The sequence below is a fragment of the Perognathus longimembris genome, chromosome 17 (genome assembly GCF_023159225.1).
Source record: "Perognathus longimembris pacificus isolate PPM17 chromosome 17, ASM2315922v1, whole genome shotgun sequence".
Classification (NCBI taxonomy): Eukaryota; Metazoa; Chordata; class Mammalia; order Rodentia; family Heteromyidae; genus Perognathus; species Perognathus longimembris.
The window spans coordinates 8280498-8305583 of NC_063177.1; the positions used below are offsets into that span (position 1 = coordinate 8280498).

The 25086-nt window shown below is 39.5% G+C and overlaps 1 protein-coding gene across 3 annotated transcripts in view; it reads left to right on the forward strand.

Moving 5' to 3' along the window:
- Rabep1 (rabaptin, RAB GTPase binding effector protein 1) overlaps positions 1–25086 on the forward strand; it is a 107906-nt gene that overhangs the window by 17777 nt on the left and 65043 nt on the right. For all 3 annotated transcript variants that reach the window (XM_048366248.1, XM_048366250.1, XM_048366249.1), the window contains exon 2: positions 17748–17876. In XM_048366248.1, the coding sequence (XP_048222205.1) occupies positions 17748–17876 (129 nt within the window). The remainder of the gene's footprint in view (positions 1–17747; positions 17877–25086) is intronic.

The window sequence follows — 25086 nt, forward strand, 5'->3', positions numbered from 1 at the left end:
GATAACTCTTTATTGTGGGGGCTATTAAGTACACTTTAAGATGTTTTGTGGTATCTGTGGAATGTACCCACTAGAAGCCAGGTACTTTTCTTGTGAAACAAAAAATGTCTTCAGATATTGCCATATATCCCTTGGTGATCAAAACCAGCAGTTGACCACCATTAAAATGCTTTAGAATGCTGTATCATTCTAATATAATTTTATATGTAAAACGTAAAGCCCCAAACCTAATAGTATGCTGTTCTTAATGTAGAGGAAAATCTATTTTACTTTCCTCTACACTAACATATTAATAATTAGTAGAGGAAAATATGCTAACAATTTATAACTAAGTTAATTTGTATTTCAGTGTATAAATGAATTGTGTGGCTACCTTAAAAATAGGGATAATTCCAGGAGATGGTTTAGACTTGTTTATATATAACTCTTATTCCTATGTTATATGATTTTTCTCTATTCAGTTCCAGTTATATCACACCTACAGTCACAGAGAAATACATGTATGCCTTGGATTTAGGCAGCTCTGCCATTTATTTGTTAGCTGTGTAACAATAGTTAATATCAGAGAATTTCTGGTTTATGCATTGTTTTGAAAAAATGTTGAGTGATTGTATAAAATTGCTTCCCTCATTCTGTAATTATAAGTATATTTGGATTGTTATTCTTACTATTATTACTATTAGGTTTTTTTTGTTTGTTTTTTGAGACAGAGTCTTGCTGTGTAGGCAAGCTGTGTTTTCCAGCTTTAGCCTTAATTGCTAGGATCACAGCTGACTACCACTATACCTGGCTTTGGAGCTATGTGTGATTATTTAAGCTTCACTAAAATCTTGGAGGATGGGGTTAATAATCCTTTCCAGTTCTATAGGTAAGAGCAGTGGAACCAGCCTGGAAGTGGTAGAGCTGGGATTTAAATTCCTATTTAATTCTGGAGCCTGTTTTCTCAACAGTTACCCTGTCCTGCCTCTCATGAATACCTGATTAAAAATGGTAATACTTAATTTTTAGTTTATTCTATTATCCATTTTTAAAATAGCTTAGGAGTTAATATTCTCTCCTTGAAACTTTTACTTGTTGGTTCTTCCTTTCTTAGGCATTCAGTTAATTTACCCATTCAGTTAATTTATCTAACTTCCAGTCCCTCTTTACATGTCAGCTTGCTATTTCTAAAAAAACTCGTAATAATCCACCAGTTCTTAAAATAAAATAAACCTTTATGTTTTATTTGTTTGATACTTTTGTGTGTATGTGTGCTGGTTCTGAGCCTTGAACTTGGACCAGGACTCTTCCCTTTAGCTTTTTTGCTCAAGGTTGGCACTCTACCACTTGAGCCACACCTTTAGTTCAGCTTTTTGGTGGTTAATTGGAAATAAGAACCTTATGAAAGTTTCTGTCTATGGCTTTGAACCTCAATCCTTAGAACTCAGTCTCCTGTATAAACTAGGATTACATTTTTGATGAGTACTTCCAGTTATAGAATTTGTAGCCATGGTATAGCCTTTCTACAACACAAGCATAGAGAGATAAATAATTTCTATTCACTAAAGGACTGTGAATATGAGGAATTTGATTAATTTTACTTACTTATTTATGTTTTGAGACAAGACCTTGGAACTTTATGTACCCTGGGCTTGCCTTGAACTTGTGATTATTTTTTCTCTGCCTCCTGAGTGCTGGGATTGTAGACATGTAGTGAGTTGTAGTTATCCCAGTTTGAATTTTGTTTGAAATTAGCAAATGTTTATTGAACTCCTGCACTGGCCCCTGTAGTTCTAGTTAGAAATGTAGTAATGAGCATACATAAAAGGTTCCTATTTCACTGAGTATGTATTCTAGTAAGGAACTGTATTTAGGTACTTAAAGAATTTGGAGAGTGGTTAAAAAGTACTATCAGAATTACTATGTGAATAATAAAATTGGCCTGATTAAGAGATTCTTATTACAAAGCTCTAAATTATTCTTGTAATTTTTAAAAATACAGTTTCAGTACATAGCCCAGGCTGACCTTGAACTTGAAATCTCTTGCTAACTTCTGGGATTACAGGCCTATGCCTCTGTGATTGCTATTAGGCTGATTAAGAAACAGTTTTCAGGGTGAGCGTTGTGGCTCCAGCCTGTTAATCCCAGCCACAAAGGAGGCAAAGATCAGAAAGATTGCAGTTTGAGGACAGCCCAGCCAAAAGTGAGACCTCCATCTCAACAAACATGCTAGGCATAGTGTTCCACTTTTTAAGTTTAGCTATGTGGGAGGTGTTGCAGTTTTCAGACTGGCTCCAGGCAAAGGCTGGAGGTAGCTGAAAAATAAAGCAAAAAGTGCTGGGAGTGTGACTGAGTAGTTATAGTATCTGACCCAGCAAATATGAGAACCACAGTTCAAACTTAGTAGTACTTAGAAAAGGAATTCGGTACATTAGAATTAACCTATTTTAATCTTACAGATTCATGGTTTCTCACAAACATTAGATTCTGCTACCATCCACCCTAATGTGTCTGGAACTTTTATTCCCTGCAACTTTTACGTTCCTGTCCATTTCTCCTTAATCCCCTGCCCACAATTTCAGAGATGTGCATATCTTCTGTTTGCCACTCTAGCTTTGCTTTTCTAGAATTTGATGTAAGTGGAATCATCATATAGCTTTTGAGATTTAGCTATGCTATAATTGCTGAATAATGTTCTATTGTATTGGATACATCCATATTTGTCCACTTAGAGTGGGCATTTGGGTTATTTTCAGCATTTGCAGCAAATAAAGCCTCTGTGAGCATTTGGGTATAAATCTGAGTGTGGAAATAAGTTTTTTATTGGCAAAATTGAGAGGTTGTATAGGTGCATGCCTGTTTTCCAAAGTGCCCCATTTTGCATTAACCTCATCAGTCTTCCCAACATGTGGTATTATCCATCATTTAATTATAGCCCTGCTAAGGAATGTACATGTAATGGCATCTCATTGTGGATTTAGTTTGTTTTTTCAAATGTATCCTCAAACATTTTTATGTGCCTATTTGACATTATATATTTTCTCTGGTAAAGAATGGTGAAATATTTTATCTTTTCTTTTAATTGTTTGCTGATGCACATGCCTGTGGTCCCAGTTTCACAGAAGACTGAAGCAGGAGAATTGCTTGAGGCCAGGAGTTCAAGGTCAGCCTAGATAACATAAGACTTTGTCTCAAAAAAATGAAATAGCTGGGCACTTGTGGCTCATGTCTGTAATACCAAATGTTTTAGGATGCTGAGATCTGAGGATTGAAGTTTGATGTTATCCAGGGCAGAGAAGTCCATGAGATTCTTACCTCAAAAAACAAAACAAAACCAAAAACCTCCACAAGTAGAGATGTGGTGCAGTGGTAGAGTGCTAGCCTTGAGCAGAAAATCCAAGCAAGAGCACTAGACCCTGAATTCAGGCTCCAGAACCAGCACACAAAAAAATTTAAATTATTAAAAAAATCCCATATATATATATATTTACAGATAACTTGTTCCTAGTCTCCTACTTTTAATTTCCTTTTTTTAAAAAAAAGTTACCAAATCCTTGTTGAGCTTTCTATTTATTACTGTGCTTGACTTAAAAAGAAGCAGACATGATGCGCTATCTGATGTCCCTAAAGAGATGCCTGGGTCGAACTACAAGTTACTGGTTTTGTGTTTTTTTGAAGGATAACTAGTTCAATGAATGAATGTACATGAAAGAGCACTGTCCTCAACTTTACACATATGGAAACTGTGGTGTAGCAAGGTTGAGTTACCTAAAATCAATCTGTTAAATGGCGGGGACAAGGATCTGAATACAGATGGATTAAACTATTTTGCTGCTATGTGGTCATTTGAGGTTTTCAGTATCACAGTTGAGCAGGTTGTAGACTGACGAGTTATACAGCCAGAGAGGAGTTGGGATGGAAATGCAGGTTGCCATTCACCTGACAATCTGCTATGGATGAGACAAAGTGTACAGAAGGACTAGTGTAGCCATCATTTCATTAAAGTACAGAGTATTTTCAGTATTAGTATATATATGCTTATGTATCTTTTTTTTGTTTTGCTTTTGAAGAGCGAAAGCACTTTTGATGAAATCCAATTTATTTTTTCTTTTATATTTTATGCTCTATGTATCTTGTCTATAAATTTGCATATCCAAGTTCATAATTAAAATTTTATTTCCTCTTCTTTTTCTTTTTTGCCAGCTCTGGGGCTTGAACTCAGGACCTGGACATTGTCTCTGAGCTTCTTTTGTTCAAGGCTAGCACTACCATTTGAGCCACAGCACCATTTCTGGCCTTTTCTGTTTATGTGGTGCACCACTTCTGGCCTTTTCTGTTTATGTGGTACTGAGAAATTGAATCCAGGGCTTCATGCATGCTAGGCAGGCACTCTACTGCTAAGCCACATTCCCAGCCCCCAAAACTTTAATTTCTTATAGAAAGCTTTTTTAAATCTCTTATATTTCAATATAGGACTCCATTTTGACTTTTCTTTTTGCTGTTTCTCCTGGGTGCTGTTCCTAAGCTCCTTTAAAGGCTCAAGGCTAGCACTGTATCACTTGAGCTATAGCACTACTTCCAGGTTTTTGTGAATAATTGGAAATAAGAGTCTCACAGTCTTTTCTGTCCAGGCTGGCTTCAAACCCTAATCCTCAGATCTCAGCCTCCTGAGTAGCAACAATTACAGGTGCCCTGCTTTGATGTATATTTTAATATGGTGTGAGGTTTTTTTTTTGTTGTTTTTTTTTTTGAGACAGTCTTTCTCCATGGCTGGCCTTGGACTCCTGGGCTGAAGTAATCCTTCAGTCTCAGCTTCCTGAGTAGTTGGTATTATACTACAATGCCTGGCAAAGGTTTCATTTCGGAATCTAGTAACACAAAAGTTAACACTGCTAAGTTTCAGCAGTTGTTCAGATTCTCTTTTCCTACTGGAGTTATGTTCTGTTGCTTGAAATAGGCATTTTCTTAGATCTTGAAAAAAAATTTTTTTTTTTTTTTTTTTGCCAGTCCTGGGGCTTGGACTCAGGGCCTGAGCCCGGTCCCTGGCTTCTTTTTTTGCTCAAGGCTAGCACTCTGCCACTTGAGCCACAGCGCCACTTCTGGCCGTTTTCTGTATATGTGGTGCTGGGGAATCGAACCCAGGGCTTCATGTATAGGAGGCAAGCACTCTAGCCACTAGGCCATGTCCCCAGCCCCAGATCTTGAAAAAAATTGAAAGAAAAAGATTTTGGTAGTACTAAAATTAGACAACTTTTATGTTTTCATAAACTTAGGTTTTTTTTTTTGTTAGAAGAGTATATTTTAAAGTTACTGCATTTAAAAATTCATATTGACATTTGGGAAAATGAAGCTAGGTGTGGTAGTGCAAGCCTGTGTGTCTCAGCATTTGGAAATTGAAGGCAGAAAGATAGAGAATTTGAGGCCACTGTGGGCTTGTCTCAACAAAAAGTGGCAAACCCTACCAACTTTGGGAAAACAAATACTGAAGAATTGCTGGATTCCTCTTTATGATTTTTTTCTTTTTTGTATTGCTATTACTTAATTCAGAGTTTTGTGTAAGTGATAAAGTAATTTTCCTAGTGAAGGTCAAGTATTAAAAGTAGCACTTAGTTGTGGGGTATCCATGGCTCACACCTGCAATCCTAGCTACTCAGGAGACTGAACTCTGAAGATCTTGGTTTTAAAGCCAGACCTGGCAGGAAAGTCTTTAAGACTCTTTATCTCCAATTAACCACCAAAAAAGCCAGAAGTGGACCTGTTGTTCAAATGGTAGAGTGCTATCCTTGAGTAAAAAAAAGCTAGTTCTGGCACACACACACAAACAAAAAAGTAGCTGTTAAATGACTTCCTTTTCTCATTATTCAAATGAAGATAACAGTATATGGAATTTGTGAAATTTTTATGAAGACTGGCACACTAAAACTCTTAGCTGCTAAATTTAAAAGGTTGAGTATTGTTGAAGGCAGTCATTAACACTAATTAATTTGTCCAAGATGCTATGAAGATTTGTGGTAGTAGAAAAAGTATGAGTTGTGGTCTAAATATAGAATTTAGAATGACAAGGTTGGGGGTGTGTGTTCTGGTCTTTGTGGTTCTATACAAAGTCATTTGATTACTCTGATCCTTATTTATTAAATACTGCTATTTTAGTAACAACAGCAAGCATTCCTATATTTTAATCAATAGCTAACATTTATCAAATTTTCTAACTGACACACTGAATAATTTTACTTGAGTCATTAATCATTGTGCACTATTAATCATGTTAGAACAATACAGCATTTTTATGATGAACTATTTTTAGTTTGATTGATTTGTGATTGCTGATGTTTTGCAGTATGTCTGTAAACATTCCTGCTGTCTACTTATGATAGTTGATTTTTCTAGCTATAACAATCAAGGCATTTAATGTTTTCTTTCTGTATTGTAAAATTGTAGTGTGTTTGAAGTACTTGAGAAGAGGATATGAGGTTGATGCCAGTCTGGGCTACATAGTGAGTGGGATGTTAGCCTGGACTCTGTCTCACAATACTTTATCATCTCGCTAAAAAAAATAAAGCTGGGTGCCAGTGGCACATGCCTATATCCTAGCTACTCAGGAGGCTGACATCTAAGGATCACTGTTTGAAGCCAGCGCCAAAAGGAAAGTCTGTGAGACTTTTATCTCTAGTTAGTCACCAAATAGCCAGAAGTAGAGCTGTGGTTCAAATTGTAGAGTGCTAGCCTTGAGTGGTAAAAGCTCAGAGACAGCAACTTGGCCCTGAGTTGAAGCCCCAGGAATGGCACACACACACAAGAAAAAAATAGAGCCAGTGAGACTTAAGTGTGGACTGGGTCTGAAAGTGGGTCAGAGCAAGGCTTCAGTTTTAAAGTTTTCATTTTTGTTTTGGTTGATTCATTAGCTCATTATAAATAGAAATATAATATTGAGTGGCATAAGCATTTTGTTTGTGCATGTATGTGTTTTGGTAAGAGCTAAGGGGAAGATGGGGATGATGCAGTTGTTAGGGAAAAGTAAGAACAGAGGTTTTTTTTTTATTCTTATCTATTTGAGATTTGATAGGCACGTTTTTATACTCTATAGCTTTTTTTTTTTTTTTTAACTTTCTGCTCTGGGGATTGAACCCCTGGCTTTATGCATGTTTAGCAAACACTGCAAACTGAACTATATCCCCAGCCAACAATAAGATGCTTTGCAGTGCATAGGCATTGTGGAGTGGCTGTCTCCTTTTGTGATTCCTTAGAGTACTCCCTTTTATAGTAATAAATAGGTACCAGTAATGTAAGTAATACCAGTAATATAGCATACCAGTAATATGAGTATTGGTAGAAGAGCTATTTAATTTATTTAACAATTCAAGTTTAACAATAAAGGGGGCTGGAATATGGCCTAGTGGTAAAGTGCTCACCTTGTATACATGAAGCCCTGGGTTTGATTCCTCAGCACCACATATATAGAAAAAAGCCGGAAGTGGCACTGTGGCTCAAGTGGTAGAGTGCCAGCCTCGAGCAAAAAAAGAAGCCAAGGACAGTGCTCAGGCCCTGAGTTCAAGCCCCAGGACTGGCAAATAAAACCCAAAACAAAACAACAACAAAAAATCCCAATAAAAATGCCAGCAGAAATAGAGCTCACAAGACATCTTGTATTTGTGATTTTTGTTTTTTATGATTAAATTATTTCTTAATTATACAGAGTAAGGATTTCATTACATTTCCAAACATGCACATAATATATTTTATTTTTTAAATTAATTTATTGTCAAAGTGATGTACTGAGTGGTTAGAGTTTCATACATAAGGCAGTGAGTACTTATCAAACTTGTTACTTCCTCCCTCATTTTTTTCTCACCTTCTCCCTCCCTAAGTCCCTCCCCACCATGAGTTGTACAGTTGATTTATAGCATATTGTCTTGTAAGTATTGCTGTTTCATTGGTTCACCTTTTACCCTTTGTCTCTCCATTTTGATATTCCCCTTCCCTTCCCTCATTCTGATAAACAATACCCAGGGCACCAAAATCAGTTACTGTGACATCAGGGGTAAAACCATAGGGAAGAAAGACAAAAAGGCAAAATTTCACATGGTACATTGAAAATAACAAAAACAATGATAAACCACTTATTTCCATAACTTGGACTTCATTTTGCTTAGCATCATCTTGTGTGTTCATATGTACTAGCTATTGAGCTATTGTGATCTTCTGCTAGTGCTATTTTAGAAATGTACTAATTATTACCAGTGAGGGAAACTATAGTCTATGTTTCTTTGAGACTGGCTCACTTCACTTTATATGATTTTTTTCCAAGTCTTTCCATTTCCTTACAAATGCGCAATGTCACATTCTTTCTGATGGAAGCATAGAATTCCATTGTGTATATGTACCACATTTTCTTTATCCATTCATCTACTGAGGGGCATCTGGGTTGATTCCATATTTTAGAAGAGGCAAATTGTGCTGTGATGAGCATAGTTGTGCTGGTAACATATAATGTATTTTAATCCTAAGCATCCTATTTCCCTCTCCCCCTCACTCCTTTCTTTCTTTCTTTTTGGCCGGTCATGGGGCTTGAATTCTGGGCCTGGACACTGTCCCTGAGCCCTTCAGCTCAAGGCTAGTGCTCTACCACTTGAGCTATAGTGCTACTTCTGGTTATCTGGTGGTTAATTAGAGATAAGAATCTCATGGACTTTCCTGCCTGGGCTGGCTTTGAACTCATGATTCTCCTGCTTCTGTTCTTGAGTACTGGGATTAGAGGTATTTACCACCATGCCTGACTAAATTTCCTTCTGATTTTAACTGGCAGTGAGATAGCTGTACATATCTCATTTCTAATATATTCAACTGCCTTTTTATTAAGTCTTCAAATGATGAGGTGCCATTGCTTTGACTGAAAGACTATATAGATATTTGTCCCTCCAAATGACTTCTTACCATTAATGAAATGGAACTCACATGCATTTCACTAAAATTATTAAATTGAAGTAGCTATGCATTTCACTAAAATTATTAAATTGATAGTCTGGAGATAGGATGCAAATGAATATGGTGTTTAGTTTATCATTTGTTGTTAAAGGAGTATGTACACATTTCAGGATACTTCCAAAAGCAAATGGAAGAAATTAATAAGCCTTAATTCTAACCATTGGTACATTTTTCTAGTCTTCTTCCTAATAGTCTGTAAAGTCAACCATATTAAGTTGAGCAATGGTTTATGGGGGAGGGTATGAATTTTAAAAGTGATCTCAGATCTTGGTTAAAATTATGGGCACATCATCGTCTAAGATGTTTTATACTAGGGAACTGGCATCTCTACTTGCCTAGGTAATTAGTGACTGATTAGTACAGATAATTCATAGGTAGATTATGATCATATCCTTAAGGCTGGATTTCTTTTTTTTTATAATTTATTAATTAAACAAATTTTTTTTGACAAGGTGTTGTGCAAAAGGGGTACAGTTACATAGTAGGGCAGTGTGTACATTTCTTGTGATATCTTACACCCTGTTTTTCTTTCTCTTCTCTAGGTCAGATAGACATATATACAATACACAATGTACCAAGAACATATACAGTAGCCACGTGGCCTATGCCAAAGGAAATTCGCCTAGGGCTTTAAATATATTGTCGACAATAGAAAGTATGTCAACAGTAGTCTTATATGAACGCACATACATAGCTTTTGAGCTATTGTGATCTACTGAGAGGTCAATTTTTGACCTTTATATGTTGAGTAGTTGTTTGGTTTTAGTTACATACTGTTGGGTCGCTGACCCAAACCTGTGGGAAATACCATTTGACAAGAAGCTTTTGGTTTCACAGACCTGGTTTCTACTGTCTCCCCCTCCCCCCACCTTAACAGTCATATATCAGGGAGATCATGCCCCTTTGTTTTCTGTGTTCTAGGCTTGTCTCACTCAGCATTATTTGCTCGAGTTCTGACCATTTCCCTGCGAATACTAATATTTCACCATTCCTAATTGCTATGTAGTATTCCATTGTGTATAGGTACCATATTTTTTGGATCCATTCATCTGTGGAGGAGCATCTGGGTTGTTTCCATATTTTGGCTATTGTGAATTGTGCAGCAATAAACATGGAAGTGCAGATGTCTTTTTGATATCTTGGGACCTGTTGTTCAGGATAGATGCCTAGGAGTGGTATGGCTGGGTCATAGGGTAGGTCTATGTTGAGCCTTTTGAGGAACCTCCATACTGTTCTCCAAAGTGGTTGTATTAATTTGCACTGCCACCAACAATGGAGAAGGGTTCCTCTTTCCCCGCACCCCCTCCAGCATTTGTTGTTGCCTGAGTTCAGAGTATAGGCCATTCTAACTGGGGTGAGGTGGTATCTCAGGGTTTTTATTTGCATTTCTTTTACTGCCAGGGATGTTGAACATTTCCTCATATGTTTCTTTGCCATTTTTATCTCTTTTCTTGTGAAGTCTCTCTTTAGCTCCTTTTCCCATTTCCTAATTGGTTTACTGGGCTTGGAGGGGCTTAGTTTTTTGAGTTCTCTGTAGATGACAGATATTAGGCCTTTGTCTATTGCTGTGCTGGTAAAGATCCTTTCCCATATGGTTGGCTGAATTTCTAGTTTGGTGGCTATGTCCTTAGCTGTGCAGAAACTTTTTAATTTGTAGTAGTCCCATTTGTCGAGTCACTCCCCTATCTGTTGTGCCCCTGGGACTCTATTCAGGAGGTTCCTTCCTGTGCCTCTAAGTTCTAGCGTCTTTCCTACTCTGCCCTTCAGTAGTTTCAAGGATTCAGGTCTGATGTTGAGGTCCTTGATCCATTTTGAGTTGATCTTGGTACATGGTGATAGGCTTGGGTCTACTTTGAGTTTTCTGCATATGGCTGCCCAGTTTTCCCAGCACCAGTAGTTGAAGAGGCTCTGTTTATTCCATTGTATGTCTTTAGCTCCTTTGTCGAATTCATCTGTCTGTAAAAGTGCAGTTTTATTTCTGGATCTTCAATTCTAATCCATTGGTCTTCAGGCCTGTTTTTATGCCAATACCAGGCTGTTTTTGTTATGATAGCCCTGTAGTAGAGCTTGAAGTCTGGTATTGTGATACTTCCTGCACTGCTTTTTTTTGCCTAGAATTGCTTTGGCTATTCTAGGTCTTTTACTGTTCCATATGAATTTATGGGTTGCTTTCTCTATTTCAGTGAAGAATGTAGCTGGGATTTTGATGGGGATTGCATTGAATTTGTATAACATTTTGGGCAATATGGCCATTTTCACTATATTGATTCTGCCTACCCATGAGCATGGGAGGTCTTTCCATCTACTTGTGTCTTCTTTGATTTCCCTTATTAGATTTTTCTATTTCTCATTAAATAGGTCCGTCACGTCCTTGGTTAGGTTGATCCCTAGGTACTTTATTCTTTTTTTTGGCTACTGTAAATGGAATTATTTCCATAATATCCTTTTCTGCTTGTACCTTGCTGGTGTACAGAAAAGCCGCTGACTTTTGTGGATTGATTTTGTATCCTGCTACTTTGTCAAAGTGGTTTATTAGGTGTAGGAGTTTGGGTACTGAGTTTTTTGGGTCCTTCAGATATAAGATCATGTCATCTGCGAATAGGGATAGTTTGATTTCTTCCTTGCCGATGTGGATCCCTTTGATGTCTTCCTCTTGCCTTATTGCTATGGCTAGGTATTCCAGCACTATGTTGAAAAGAAGTGGGGAGAGTGGGCATCCTTGTCTTGTTCCTGAGTTTAGGGGGAATGATTTTAGTTTCTCCCCATTTAATACGATATTAGCAGTTGGTCTGTTGTATATGGCTTTTATTGTTTTGAGGAATGTTCCATCTATTCCTGTTCTCTCCAGAGCTTTTAATAAGTATGGATGTTGTATTTTGTCAAATGCCTTTTGGGCATCGACTGAGATAACAGTGTGATTCTTGATTTTAGCTCTGTTGATGTGGTAAATTACATTGATTGATTTACGGATGTTGGACCATCCTTGTGACTGTGGGATGAAGCCTACTTGGTCATGATGTATAATTTTCTTGATCAGTTTCTGGATTCTGTTAGCTAATATTTTATTGAGGAGCTTTGCGTCTGTGTTCATTAGTGATATTGGTCTGTAGTTCTCTTTTTTTGTTGGGTCTTTGCCTGGTTTGGGGATGAGTATAATATTAGCTTCATAGAATGAGTTTGGGATTTCTCCCTCTGTTTCTATTTCACAGAAAAGTTTGAGGAGTATTGGTATTAGCTCCTCACTAAAGGTTTTATAGAATTCGTTGGTGAAGCTATCTGGGCCTGGGCTTTTCTTTGTTGGGAGGCTCTTGATTACCCCCTGTATCTCGCTGTAAGTGATTGGTTTATTTAGTTGATTTATTTCTTCTTGGTTCAGTCTGGTAAGTTTATACTTCTCTAAGAATTGATCCATTTCTGTAAAATTAATGTTTTTTCCTGAGTAGAGGTTCTGGAAATAGTTCCTTATGTTTGTTTGAATATCGTGTGTATTTGTTGTAATTTTTCTGGTGGAGTCCCTGATTTTACGTATGTGAGTGTCTTCTTTCTTTTGTAAGTCTTGCGAGGGGTCTGTCAATTTTATTTATTTTCTCAAAGAACCAGCTTTTAGTCTTATTTATTTGTTGAATGGTCTTTCTATTTTCAATCAGATTTATCTCTTCTTTAATCTTTGTGATCTCTCCCCTCCTAGTCGTTTTAGATTCGGTCATTTCTTGTTTCTCCAGTTGTTTTAGTTTCATCGTGAGGTTATTCACCTGCTCTGCTTCCATTCTTTTAATGTGAGTGCTGAGGGCAATGATCTTGCCCCTAAGTACTGCCTTAGCTGTATCCCATAGGTTTCTTAGTGTTGTATTTTCATTGTCGTTGTGGCTTATGAATTCATTAATTTCATCCTTGATTTGGTCTGTGGCCCAGTGTTAGATAACAGTGAGGAGTTTAGCCTCCAAGAGTGTGTATAGCCTCTGTGGTAACCACTGTTAGTGAGGGTTACCTTTATTCCACTGTGGTCAGATATAATACATGGGATGACATCAATACTTTTGTATTTGCTGAGGTTCTTTGTGTGGGCTATGACATGGTCTGTTTTGGCGTATGATCCATGGGGTGCTGAGAAGAAGGTATATTGGGTCTCTGTAGGGTGAAAGATTCTGTATAGATCTGTCAGATCCATTTGGGATATGGTGTTACTTAGGTCCTCAGCTCCCTTGCTAATCCTCTGGGTGTTGGATCTGTCTCTTGGAGAGAGTGGGGTATTAAAGTCACCCACTATGATTGTGTTTGGGTCTATCTTGTTCTGTAGTTCTGTGAGAATTTGTTGACATATGTAGGGCCTCTTTTGTTCGGTGAATATACATTTATCACCGTGATGTCTTGATTCTGGATTTTTCCTCATATTAAAATGTAGTGTCCTTCTTTGTCTTTTTGAGTTGATTTTAATGAGAAGTCCAGCTTGTCTGAGATCAGGATGGCTACTCCTGCCGTTTTGGTAGGTTCATTTGCTTGGAAGATCTTGCTCCATCCTTTCATTCGGAGCGTGTTTTTATCCCTTGCTGTAAGATGGGTCTCTTGTAGACAACAGATGGCAACTTTTTGTTTGCAGATCCACTCTGCCAGTCTGCTCCTCTTTATTGGAGAGTTTAAACCGTTTATATTCAAAGAGATCAAGGATAAGGGTGTTTTTCCCCCTTCCATTTTCCTGTTAAGCTGTTTTTCCTCTCTCTCTCTCTATCTCTCTCTCTCTTTTTCCTGTCTTTAATGAGCTGCTCTTTCTGTTGGGCTCTGGCTATTATAGTTTCTGTTTCTGTCTGTGTGTCCTGTGTGATTTCTGTTGGGTGGGGTTCCCCTCTTAGAATTCGCTGTAAAGCTATTTTTTTAGTCACATACTCCTTTAGATCCTCTTTGCTATGGAAAGATCTGGTTTTTCCCTCGAATATGAATTGTAGCTTCGCTGGATATCTTTTTTTGGGTTGGCAATTGTTGGCCTGTAGGACTTGGATTGTGTTCTTCCACTCTCTTCGTGCGTGGTAGGTTTGTGTGGAGAGGTCTGCTGTTATTCGGATCCTTTTCCCGTTGTAATAAAACTCTTTCTTCACTTTGGCTGCATTCAGAATTTGCTCTTTATTCTTCAGATCTGCAGTCTTGATTATTATATGCCTGGGCGAGGATTTTCTAGAGTCTGGTCTGCCAGGCGTCCTATAGGCTTCAGTTACCTGGGTGAGGTCCCTTGTGAGATTGGGGAAGTTTTCTGCAATAATTTTACTGAAAATATGTTGAAGCACACTGCTCTGATATTCGGCTCCTTCTTCTATTCCAGTTATGCGCAGATTATGTCTCTTGTCTTTGTCCACTAGCTCCTGGATTAGTCTGCCCTGGAGCTTTACCGTTTCTTGGAGTGTGGTAATTTTCTGGTCCTTATCGGCTGCATCGTCGTCCAAGAGAGGGATTCGGGATTCAATATGGTCAATTCTTTGTGCTGTGGATTCAAGTGTGGAGTTTATGGATGTCATGGAGCTATTTATGGTTGCCAGATCAGCTCTGATTGTGGAAATTTCTTTCTTTAAAGAGTTGTATTTTTTTTTTTTTTGGCCAGTCCTGGGCCTTGGACTCAGGGCCTGAGCACTGTCCCTGGCTTCTTCCCGCTCAAGGCTAGCACTCTGCCACTTGAGCCACAGCGCCGCTTCTGGCCGTTTTCTGTATATGTGGTGCTGGGGAATCGAACCTAGGGCCTCGTGTATCCGAGGCAGGCACTCTTGCCACTAGGCTATATCCCCAGCCCAAGAGTTGTATTTTAAATCTATTTTTTCATGCATTTTGCTTCTCAGGATGTTAAAGTCTTCTTTAACAGAGGTTTGCACTGTATCCATTTTTGCTTCCATTTCTTGCTTGATTTCCTGAAGGTCCTTCGAGACTTCCATTCTAAACTCCTGGAATTGTTTTCTGAATTCGTTCCTGAGGCTTTCCATTATTTATGCTATCATAGCCTGAGTTGTTTTTTTATTCTCCATCTCTTCTTCGGTCGTACTGCTTTTTGGAGCTGGTGAGTTGGCTTGCCCTTTGATGTAATTTGTAATATTTCTTTGTGATTTGCGCCTCTGGAGATCTGTATGTGGCTTCCTTGAGTTGGCTTTGTGCTGGTTCCTGCTGGTCCGTCAGTGGGAGACTTGTTTGTGTCCTGGCTCTGGGTTTGAGTTTGGCTGTTGAACCTTACTGCCCAATGGGTGAGCGTGACCGTCTCGGTTGTTGCTGGGGCGGTCACCCTCCCTGTGCTTGGGGGTTGGTAGGTTCTGTGTCTTTCTCTGCAGCATAGTGACTTGCCGCTGTGTTGTGCTGACCCTAGTGTGCCCCTGGTATGGGTTTGCGGGTCGCTGATTCAGCGTGGCATGGAGGCTTTTCTCTTCTTTGGTTCTTTTTTCCACTCGGTACCTTGGTCAGAGGAGCTCAGGTCTCAGATTGAGATTTGGCGCTGAGAGGCGGCACGCCCCCCTGAGTGGGTGCTGTCACTGGGGGGCTCTGCCCTCCAGTGTGGTGTGCACCTATCAGAGCGGTTGCTGCCATTGTGGGGGGGGGCCTGCCCACTTGTGTGGAGTGCGCCTATCAGAGTGGGCGCTGCTGCTGGGGGGCCCTGCCCACCTGTGCGAAGTGCGCCTATCAGAGCGGGTGTTGCAGCTTGCCAGCTTGTGCGTTCCCGCGGAGGTTTGGGCAGGAGATCCTCCTGCTGGGGGGCTAGCACGCTGGCCCACGCTGGCCCTCGGGTGCACGTGCGTGTGCACTCTAGTGCTTCCTTTGGGGACGTGTTGCCCCGATTTGTTGGAGAGTGGTTGTGCCCTCTCGCGAGTTTGCTGTGGGGGGCGATATGCATGGGCCCCAGCAGGATCAAGTGTCTGGGCACGGGTGCCCACAGACTCTGCGCCTCCGCTGTGAGGGGTGTGTGTGTTTGGGCCCAGGTGTCCCTGCTGGGCTGGTGTTGCACGCCAGGGAGCCTGTGACTGTTGAAAAAGTCTGCAAGGGCCAGGCGCCTCAGGTGGGGCTTCCAAAGCCTACCAGTCCCTGGGCCCCTGCCTGGGAAGGGGAGGGGCAAGTGCGGCCAGGTTCTGGCTCCTCTGTTGGGGCTTTGGGGGGGATGCCTTGGTGCTGCTCCTTTGTTCCCTCAGGGTAGGGAGGGGGAGGGAGGGAGCTCTAGCTTCTTTGTAGGTTTTGGGTCTCTGAGAGCTGGTCTCCCGTTTGGGGGGGGGCAATGGGGGAACTTACTGGTCCTGGATTATGTGTGTGTCCCATGCTGCTGTTGGCCCTTCGGGGGTGGGGTGCTTGGGTGTGGCGATTGGTCGTTTGGTGGTGGTGGTGGCCCCAGCTCTCCCCTTCTGCACTGCCCGGTTCCTCCGCTGATCCCGGCCATGCGGTCCTGAACCTCTGGTCCCTTGGTGCCATCTGTCTTGGGCGGTCCGAGCTCCCCCTGGGGTCCATGGAGCTCCTACTGTCTGGACTCTGTGCTTCTGGCATCAAGGCTGAATTTCTTCTAGAGCAAAGGGCTAGGGTTTGTGCTTCAATAAAGATAGCCTCTGATAGGTGTCATTTAATGAACTGTGGCCAAATTAATCTGAAAACTAAATAATCAGTATTTGAGATTTCACACAGAATCTTCAGTTCTGTGTCCTTTCTGTTTGGTTGTGATTTCATTTTGATGGGTGATTGGGTGATTTTAAAACTGGAAGAGTAGTTCCAATTGATGTGGCTGCCATAATTAGGGAACCCATTAGACTTTACTCATAACACTTGAGAGAAACAGAAAAGCAATATTGTCAGTGGGTAGTTTTATGAGATAAATAACTTAAATAATTCCATATTTACCAATTCTAAAAATGGGTTGACATTTTGCACACAAAAAAACTTACAGAAGCACCAATTTTTGAATTTGGCCTTTATAAGATTCTTTGTATATATGTGATTGTACTATACTATACATGACGTGTCTTGTATATTATTCGTTTTTTTTTCCCCAGTTCTCAGGCTTGAACTCAGGACCTGAGCACTGTCCGTGGCTTCTTTTTGCTCAAGACTAACACTCTACCACTTGAGCCACAGCACCACTTCTGACTTTTTCTGTATATGTGGTGCTGAGGAATTTAACCCAGGGCTTCTTGTATGCAAGGCAAGCACTATACCACCAGGCCATATTCCCAGCCCCAGCTTGTGTATTATTCTTTTTTTTTAAATTTAATTTATTTATTAATTGAACACAAATATTTTTGACAAGGTGTTGTGCAAAAAGGGTACAGTTACATAGCAGGGCAGTGTGTACATTTCTTGTGATATCTTACACCCTGTTTTTCTTTCCCTTCTCTAGGTCAGGTAGACATATTTACAATATACAATGTATCAAGAACATATACAGTAGCCACGTGGACAAGCCCAAGAATGTGTATTATTCTTTTTTTTTTTTTTTTTCGGCCAGGCCTGGGCCTTGGACTCAGGGCCTGAGCACTGTCCCTGGCTTCCTTTTTGCTCAAGGCTAGCACTCTGCCACTTGAGCCACAGCACCACTTCTGGCCGTTTTCTGTATATGTGGTGCTGGGGAATCGAACCCCAGGGCCTCATGTATACGAGGCAAGCTCTCTCGCCACTAGGCCATATCCCCAGCCCCATGTGTATTATTGTTGATAGAAGCATCTTGCTTTTTTTTTTTTTAACTTAGAATTTACTAGAATAGATTGGAATTTTTAGAATATTTTGGTTAACCTTATTTTTGTAACTTAATTTATAAACAAAATTCTAACTAGTATTATTTTTTTCAGTATCTCTTCAACAACGAGTAGCAGAATTGGAAAAAATTAATGCAGAATTTTTACGTGCACAGCAGCAGCTTGAGCAAGAATTTAATCAAAAACGAGCAAAATTTAAGGAACTGTATTTGGCTAAAGAGGGTAAGTTTGAAGTTGCTCCCTAACCTCCATGCTAAAACTGCCTTAAAATTTTATCATTGAATAAACCTTGATTTTGTGTGTTTTTATAATGTATAGTAGCAGAATACTATTTAGAAGCTAGAGTTATCAATGGAATTGAAAAACTAGTTCAAAATACATTACTTTGATTTCTCCCTTTGTTTTCACCTTAATTAAGTAATGATGGTTAATTATAGTATACTACACAGTTCTTAAGACATGAGGCTTTTAAAAAGTGCTCTTAACACTGGAGATACAGTCCTGAGCAAACCAGGATTAATGATATTCTAATAGTAGATTTAGCCATGTTACATTAAAACTGACATTTGATGGAATTAGTTCTATCCTTTTTTTTTTTTTTTTTTTTGACAGTTGTGGGCCTTAGACTCAGGGACTGAGCACTTCTTTTTGCTCAAGGCTAGCACTCTGCCACTTGAGCCACAGCGCCACTTCTGGCCATTTCCTATATATGTGGTGCTGGGGAATTGAACTCAGGTCAGGGCTTCATGTTTACGAGGCAAGCACTCTTGCCACTAGGCTATATTCCCAACCACTGATGGAATTAATTCAACAAAGGTTTAGTTCTTACTGTGAAGCAGAAATTGTACTTAGATGCTGAGTAGACAGAAGGAGGAATGTTCAGTGGTTCTTGAAGGTATGGAAATCAGATGTAGAATAATTGTTTTATAAGCTATTAAAAAGGCAAGCATACTTTGATTACATTTTATTAAAATCTTTGCTAAAACTTTTTTTTAATTGAAGCATATAAGGCAAATACATGAGTGAATATGAGTGGGACCTACTTAGAAGGTTCATGGAGATGTTTACATTTTGGGTATTGGGCCTAGAATGATGTGGATATGGTTTCTATAATCCTCTAGAGTCCAGGGCCATGTACACATTAGGCAAGTGCTCCTCCAACAAGCAGCTGTCTCCCTTTTAAAATTTGTTTCCATCATGGATTGATAAGGCACCACCTTAAACTATTTGCAGTAGTACATTTTTGTCAGATTATGACATATTTGACATTCAGTGTACATGTATAAGATGTTGGTGGTAGTGTTTACTGTAATGGTAAGTTCAAACCCAATATGATATTAGTTAATGTCATGACTTTCCCCCGCCTTTATGCCTATACTGGGACTTCCATAGCTGTATCATCCTCTCTATAGCTCTTTTTTTTCTCCTCGTATTTTACTTATTCAGTAAATTGAAGTTAATCTTGTCCAAAGCCTATTTGATTTGTTTCCTGTGTTTCTCTATCCAGAAATAAAATCATTAGGTTTTCCAGTTTTTCTTGAACTTAAAAGAGTTATCTTTTCTCTAAAATTTTGAAAAAAAAAACCCACAAAATTTTTCCTTTCTGATATGTATCACCAATTGTAGTTTTGTATTTCTAAATTCTATAGCTTATAATATAGGTTAACAAAACATACTTAGTTTGCCAGGTGCTGGTGACTCATACCTGTAATTCTAGCTACTCAGGAGGCTGAGATCTGAGGATTTCCCTTTGAAGCCAGCCCAGACAGGAAAGTCTGTGAGATTTTTTTTTTTTTTTTTTTTGGGCCAGTCCTGGGCCTTGGACTCAGGGCCTGAGCACTGTCCCTGGCTTCTTCTGCTCAAGGCTACCACTCTGCCACTTGAGCTACAGTGCCACTTCTGGCCGTTTTCTGTATATGTGGTGCTGGGGAATCGAACCCAGGGCCTCATGTATACGAGACAAGCGCTCTTGCCACTAGGCCATATCCCCAGCCCAGTCTGTGAGATTCTTATCTCCACTTACCACCAAAAAAGCCAGAAGTGGAACTTTGCCTCAAGGGCCAGAGTGCTGGTGTTGAGTGCAAAAGCTCAGAAACAGATCCCAGGACTGGCACAAAAAGCAAACAAACAAAAATCATACTTAGTATGGTAAAACTACTTTAGACGTCTAGATCCCATGGTATCAGTCTGCTCTATTGTTGTATCTTTATTATATGAAGTTCTCAATAAACTTAAGCTGGTCAAAGACAGTAGTTGAGGTATCTTTTTATACAAGTATAGAATTATATGATCTTTTTAAGAACTTTGGGTGGCATTAATAAAGGTAATGCATGCTTTGTGATGTCAGTGCTACTTACTTAGTTTCTGTCGACTCCTCACCTACGTGATAATAAAAAAGATTTCCTCTAAACATCAGTTTATGTTACTGTACTTACATAAAGTCTACAGCTACTCGTTGATGATTGCACAGGTGTATACAGTATGTGATGTGGTTTTGATGTGCTCAGCAGTCTTTATCTTTCAATAAAGTAGGTCAAGGTAATCCTGAAAGCTTACTGTTTGGTTTTGCCCTACTGATTTGTTTCTGTTTTTGAGTTTTAGGCAGCATTGGGAATTAAACTTAGGAATTTGCTCTTAGGCAAGTACTCCAGCACTTGGAACATACTTTTAGCCCTCACTGTTTTAATAGTGGTATTTGTTTGGAGTACTGTACAGCCAATATATAAATACAAACTGTAATGAAAATTGCTAACACATATTGAAGTTGACATTCCTAGAAGCTCTTTGTTTTCCTTCTGACATTGAGGTTTGAACTCAGAGCCTCATTCATGCTTGCTAGCTACCATTTGAGCAACCCTATTGTTTATTTTGGTTATTTTTCAGGTAAGGTCTTTTTCTTTTTTTGCCTAGGCCAGTCATGGACCATAATCCTCTCACTTTCAGCTTCCTGTGTAGCTGGGATGACAGCCTAGCCCATTAGGTCTGGCATTTTTTTTTTTTGGCCAGTCCTGGGGCTTGGACTCAGGGCCTGAGCACTGTCCCTGGCTTCTTTTTGCTCAAGGCTAGCACTCTGCCACTTGAGCCACAGTGCCACTTCTGGCCGTTTTCTGTATATGTGGTGCTGGGGAATTGAACCCAGAGCCTCATGTATACGAGGCAAGCACTCTTGCCACTAGGCCATATCCCCAGCCCGGGTCTGGCATTTTTTTATTGTTAAATTTTTTTTTTTTTCTGAGTTCTGCCAGCCACTGTTCCTGGCTTCTTTTTGCTCAAGGCTAGAGCTCTGTCACTTGAGCCACAACACCACTTCCAGCCCTTTCTGTTTATGTGGTGCTGAGAAATTGAACCCAGGGCTTCATGCATGCAAGGCAAGCACTCTACCACCAAGCCATATTCTTAGTCCCCCAGCATTTTTTTTTTTGTTGCTACTGGTTCTTTTTGTCTGGGCTAGCCTTGAACTGCAGTCTTCTTAACCTCTGCCTCTGTAGTAGCTGGAATTACAGATATGAGTCACTGCGTCCAGCTGAGAGATTGCTATATCTTTACTCCCTTTACTACCAGTTTTTGTCTAAATACCGATTCCTCAGATGACTTCAACTGAAAATATTAGGAATTTTCTGAAATTTTTTTACCTTTCTACTGAAAAATATTTTCTACTTTAGTTTTCTTGTTTTAACCAATTTCATTACAAAAACCTAGTACTGTGGTGGTGTTTGTGTTTTGGAAATCCTTAGTCTTGAGCATTCTGTGACAGTCTGTTATGGGAAGCACCAGGCAGAAGGTTAAAAGAATGGAGATATAGTAGAGAATATTTGGGGAGATAATAAATGAAGTTTTGTAAGTATCAGAGAAAATGTGATTCCTCAGTTTACAAATAGTATGTAACATAAATAACAGTAATTTCATATCTAAAATGTCTGGAAATATAGAATATTAAGATAAAAAAAGAGAAGAGGGCTGGGAATATGGCTTAGCGGTAGAGTGCTTGCCTTGCATGCATGAAGCCCTGGGTTCGATTCCTCAGCACCACATAAACAGAAAAAGCCAGAAGTGGCACTGTGGTTCAAGTGGTAAAGTGTTAGCCTTGAGCAAAAAGAAGCTAGGACAGTGCTCAGGTCCTGAGTCCAAGCCCCAGGACAAAAAAAGAGAAGAAACATACCTATAGAAGATACTATATAAATGTGGCAATTACCAAATGACAATTACAAAAGGTCTTAAAAGGGCAAAGAAAACAATTTCCATCCTAAGATTTTGTACTTAGCTGAGTTATTTTAAAACATATATTTAGGCATATAAGAGCACTTGTCATATATATAGTTGTGATCTATATCTCTATATCTATATATCTAGTAAGGTATGCATTTGCAAAAGGAAAGTAAAACAGAGGAATATTCGTATAGGATATAAAAATAGTAAGTACAGCAGTTCATAAATCTGGTACTAAAAGCATCAGAGTAAGCTGGATACCAGTGGCTCACGCCTATGTAATCCTAGCTACTCAGGAGGCTGAGGTCTGAGGATCAAGATTTGAAGCCAGCTAGGGCAAGAAAGTGGGTGAGACTCTCATCTCCAATTAACTACCACAAAAACAAACAAACTGGAAGTAGAGCTGTGGGCTCAAGTGGTAGAGCACTAGCCTTGAACACAAAAGCTCAGGGTCAGTGCCTAGGACCTGAGTTCAAGTCCCAGGACTTGCACAAAAAAATTAAAAACTAAAACAAACCAGACAATTATACAATTATTGCTTAAGACAAAAAACATCATTGAAGAATGTAAAAAAGAAAAAAGTGAAAAAGCCGAAAGAGTGAAAATTAAATGGCCTGCAAACAACAACAAAAATAACAAAAGAGGTAGTGAAATAATAAAGATAACAGTTAAGTTTAATAAAATAAAAACAATGTTTTCTGGATGAAACCAAAACAAAGACAGAATACAAAGATGTGTGTGTGTGTGTGTGTGTGTGTGTGTGTGTGAATGGGAGAGAGTGAGTGTGTGTTTGTTGGTGTTGGGGTTTGAACTCAGAGCCTGGTCACTGTTCTTGAGCTTTTTGCTTCAGGTTAGTGCTCTGCTACTTGAGTCACAGCTTTACTAGCTTTTTAGTGATTAATTGGAGATAGGATTCTCACAGACTTTCCGGTCTTGGCTCAGATCTCAGCCTCTTGAGAGCTAGGATTACAGGTGTGAGTCATAAGCATCTGGCTATGATATCAGTCTTTATGATCGGAACTCCATTGTGTATACATACCTAATTTTCTTTATCCATTCATCCACTAATGGGCACCTAGACTGGTTCTTTAACTTGGCAATTATGAATAGCGCCATGAGAAATGAATATGCAAGTGTTTCATGATATGCTGACTTTGATTCCTTCAGCTATATACTTAGGAGTGGATTGTATGGCAGTTGTAATTTTTCCTTTTCTCCTCTCCGCTCTCTTCCCCTCCCCTTCTGTGAGGGCAGTTATTGTTCTGATACCCAACCCCCCCAATGAACTTATATTATTAATACTAAAAGAACTAATATTCTTAATAAAAATGTTTTTTTGTCTTGGGGCTGGGAATGTGGCTTAGCGGTCAAGTGGCTTGCTTGCCTAGCATGCATGAAGCCCTGGGTTAGATTCTTCAGCACCACATAAATGGAAAAAGCCAGAAGTGGCATTGTGGCTCAAGTGGTAGAATGCTAGCCTTGAGCAAAAAGAAGCTTAGGTCCTGAGTTCAAGACCCAGGATTCCCCCCCCCCCCAGTGTCTTTATTGAAAAGGTGACGAAGGGGAGGGGGGGATGTTACAGTTACATAAACAAAGTAATGATTACATTTGCTTTAGACAATGTTACTCCATCCTTTTCTCTTGCTTCCCCTTCCCTACTCTCCTTCCCCCCAACTTGTAAGGCTCACATTCAACCTATTGTTAAGTGATTATCATTGTTGCATTAGTTCCTCCTTTGACCTCATGTTTCTGTGATTCCCTTTCACTTCCCTTGGAATAATCTCATATACAAGACATAAGGTACAGAAAAGTAAGAGAGATGAAAGAAATAAAAAGACTAAAATGTTTTTAAAAAGTAAATTAAAAAAACACTACATGGGTAGAGTGCTTAGTGGTAGAGTGCTTGCCTAGCATGCATGAAGCCCTAGGTTCAATTCTTCAGCACCATATAAACAGAAAAAGCTGGAAGTGGTGCTGTGGCTCAAGTGGTAGAGTGCTAGCCTTGAGCACAGAGAGACTCAGGGACAGAGTCCAGGCCCTGAGTTCAAGCCCCAGGACTGGCAAAAACCAAAACAAAACTATGTACAGTACATAATAAAAACCTCTTGGTTCCATATCTTGGAGTTCATGTTGGTATGTTTCATTATATGTGTTCCTATGTATTAAGCAATTGAGTTGTTGAGATCTGTGGTTAAGAATATCATAGACTTATTCTAGTTTTTACATATGAGGGAAACCATGCAACCTACTTTTCTTTGGGTTTGGCTTACTTCACCTAATATAATTTTTTCCAGGTATTTCCATTTCCTTATGAATGGGGCAGTGTCATTTTTTCTGATGTAGGTATAGAACGGATCAGGAAGATGAAGTATAAAAGAACTAATATTCTTTAGGTGGAGAAATGCTAAAATTCTCAAAATGTAGAAAGAATCACATACTAGGACCAAATAGGATTGACTCTAAGAATGCAGGAACACTTGAAAATCATAATAGGATAAAAAGCATGATTCTAAAAAGTGTTCCATAGATGTTGAAAAAGTATTTCATGAAGTCCAATATCCTTAAACTAGGAATAGAAGGAAACTTTGCCAGCTTGACAAAGGCCATCTACAAAAACTTACAGCTGATATCACTTTTAATTTTTTTGTTTTGTTTTTTTGTTTTGTTTTTGGCCAGTCCTAGGCCATGAACTCAGGGCCTGAGCACTGTCCCTGGCTTCTTTTTTTTTGCTCAAGGCTAGCACTCTGCCACTTGAGCCACAGCGCCACTTCTGGCCATTTTCTGTATATGTGGTGCTGAGGAATCGAACCCAGGGCCTCATATATATGAGGCAAGCACTCTTGCCACTAGGCCATATTCCCAGCCCCTCACTTTTAATTTTTAAGGACCGAGAACTTTCTCTCTAAAATCTGAAATGGGAAAATGATGCCTTCTTTTCTATTCAGCATTGGAATTAGCCAAAGGATGGGGTGAGGAGAAGGAAATGAAGAAAAAGAAACAAACAGAAGGAATCAGATTGGAAGGAAGAATTAAGAAGTAAAACTGCTTATTCCTTTTTTTTTTTGCCAGTCCTGGGCTTGGACTCAGGGCCTGAGCACTCTCCCTGGCTTCTTTTTGCTCAAGGCTAGCACTCTGCCACTGGAGTCACAGCGCCACTTCTGGCCATTTTCTGTATATGTGGTGCTGGGGAATCGAACCCAGGGCTTCAAGTATACGAGGCAAATGC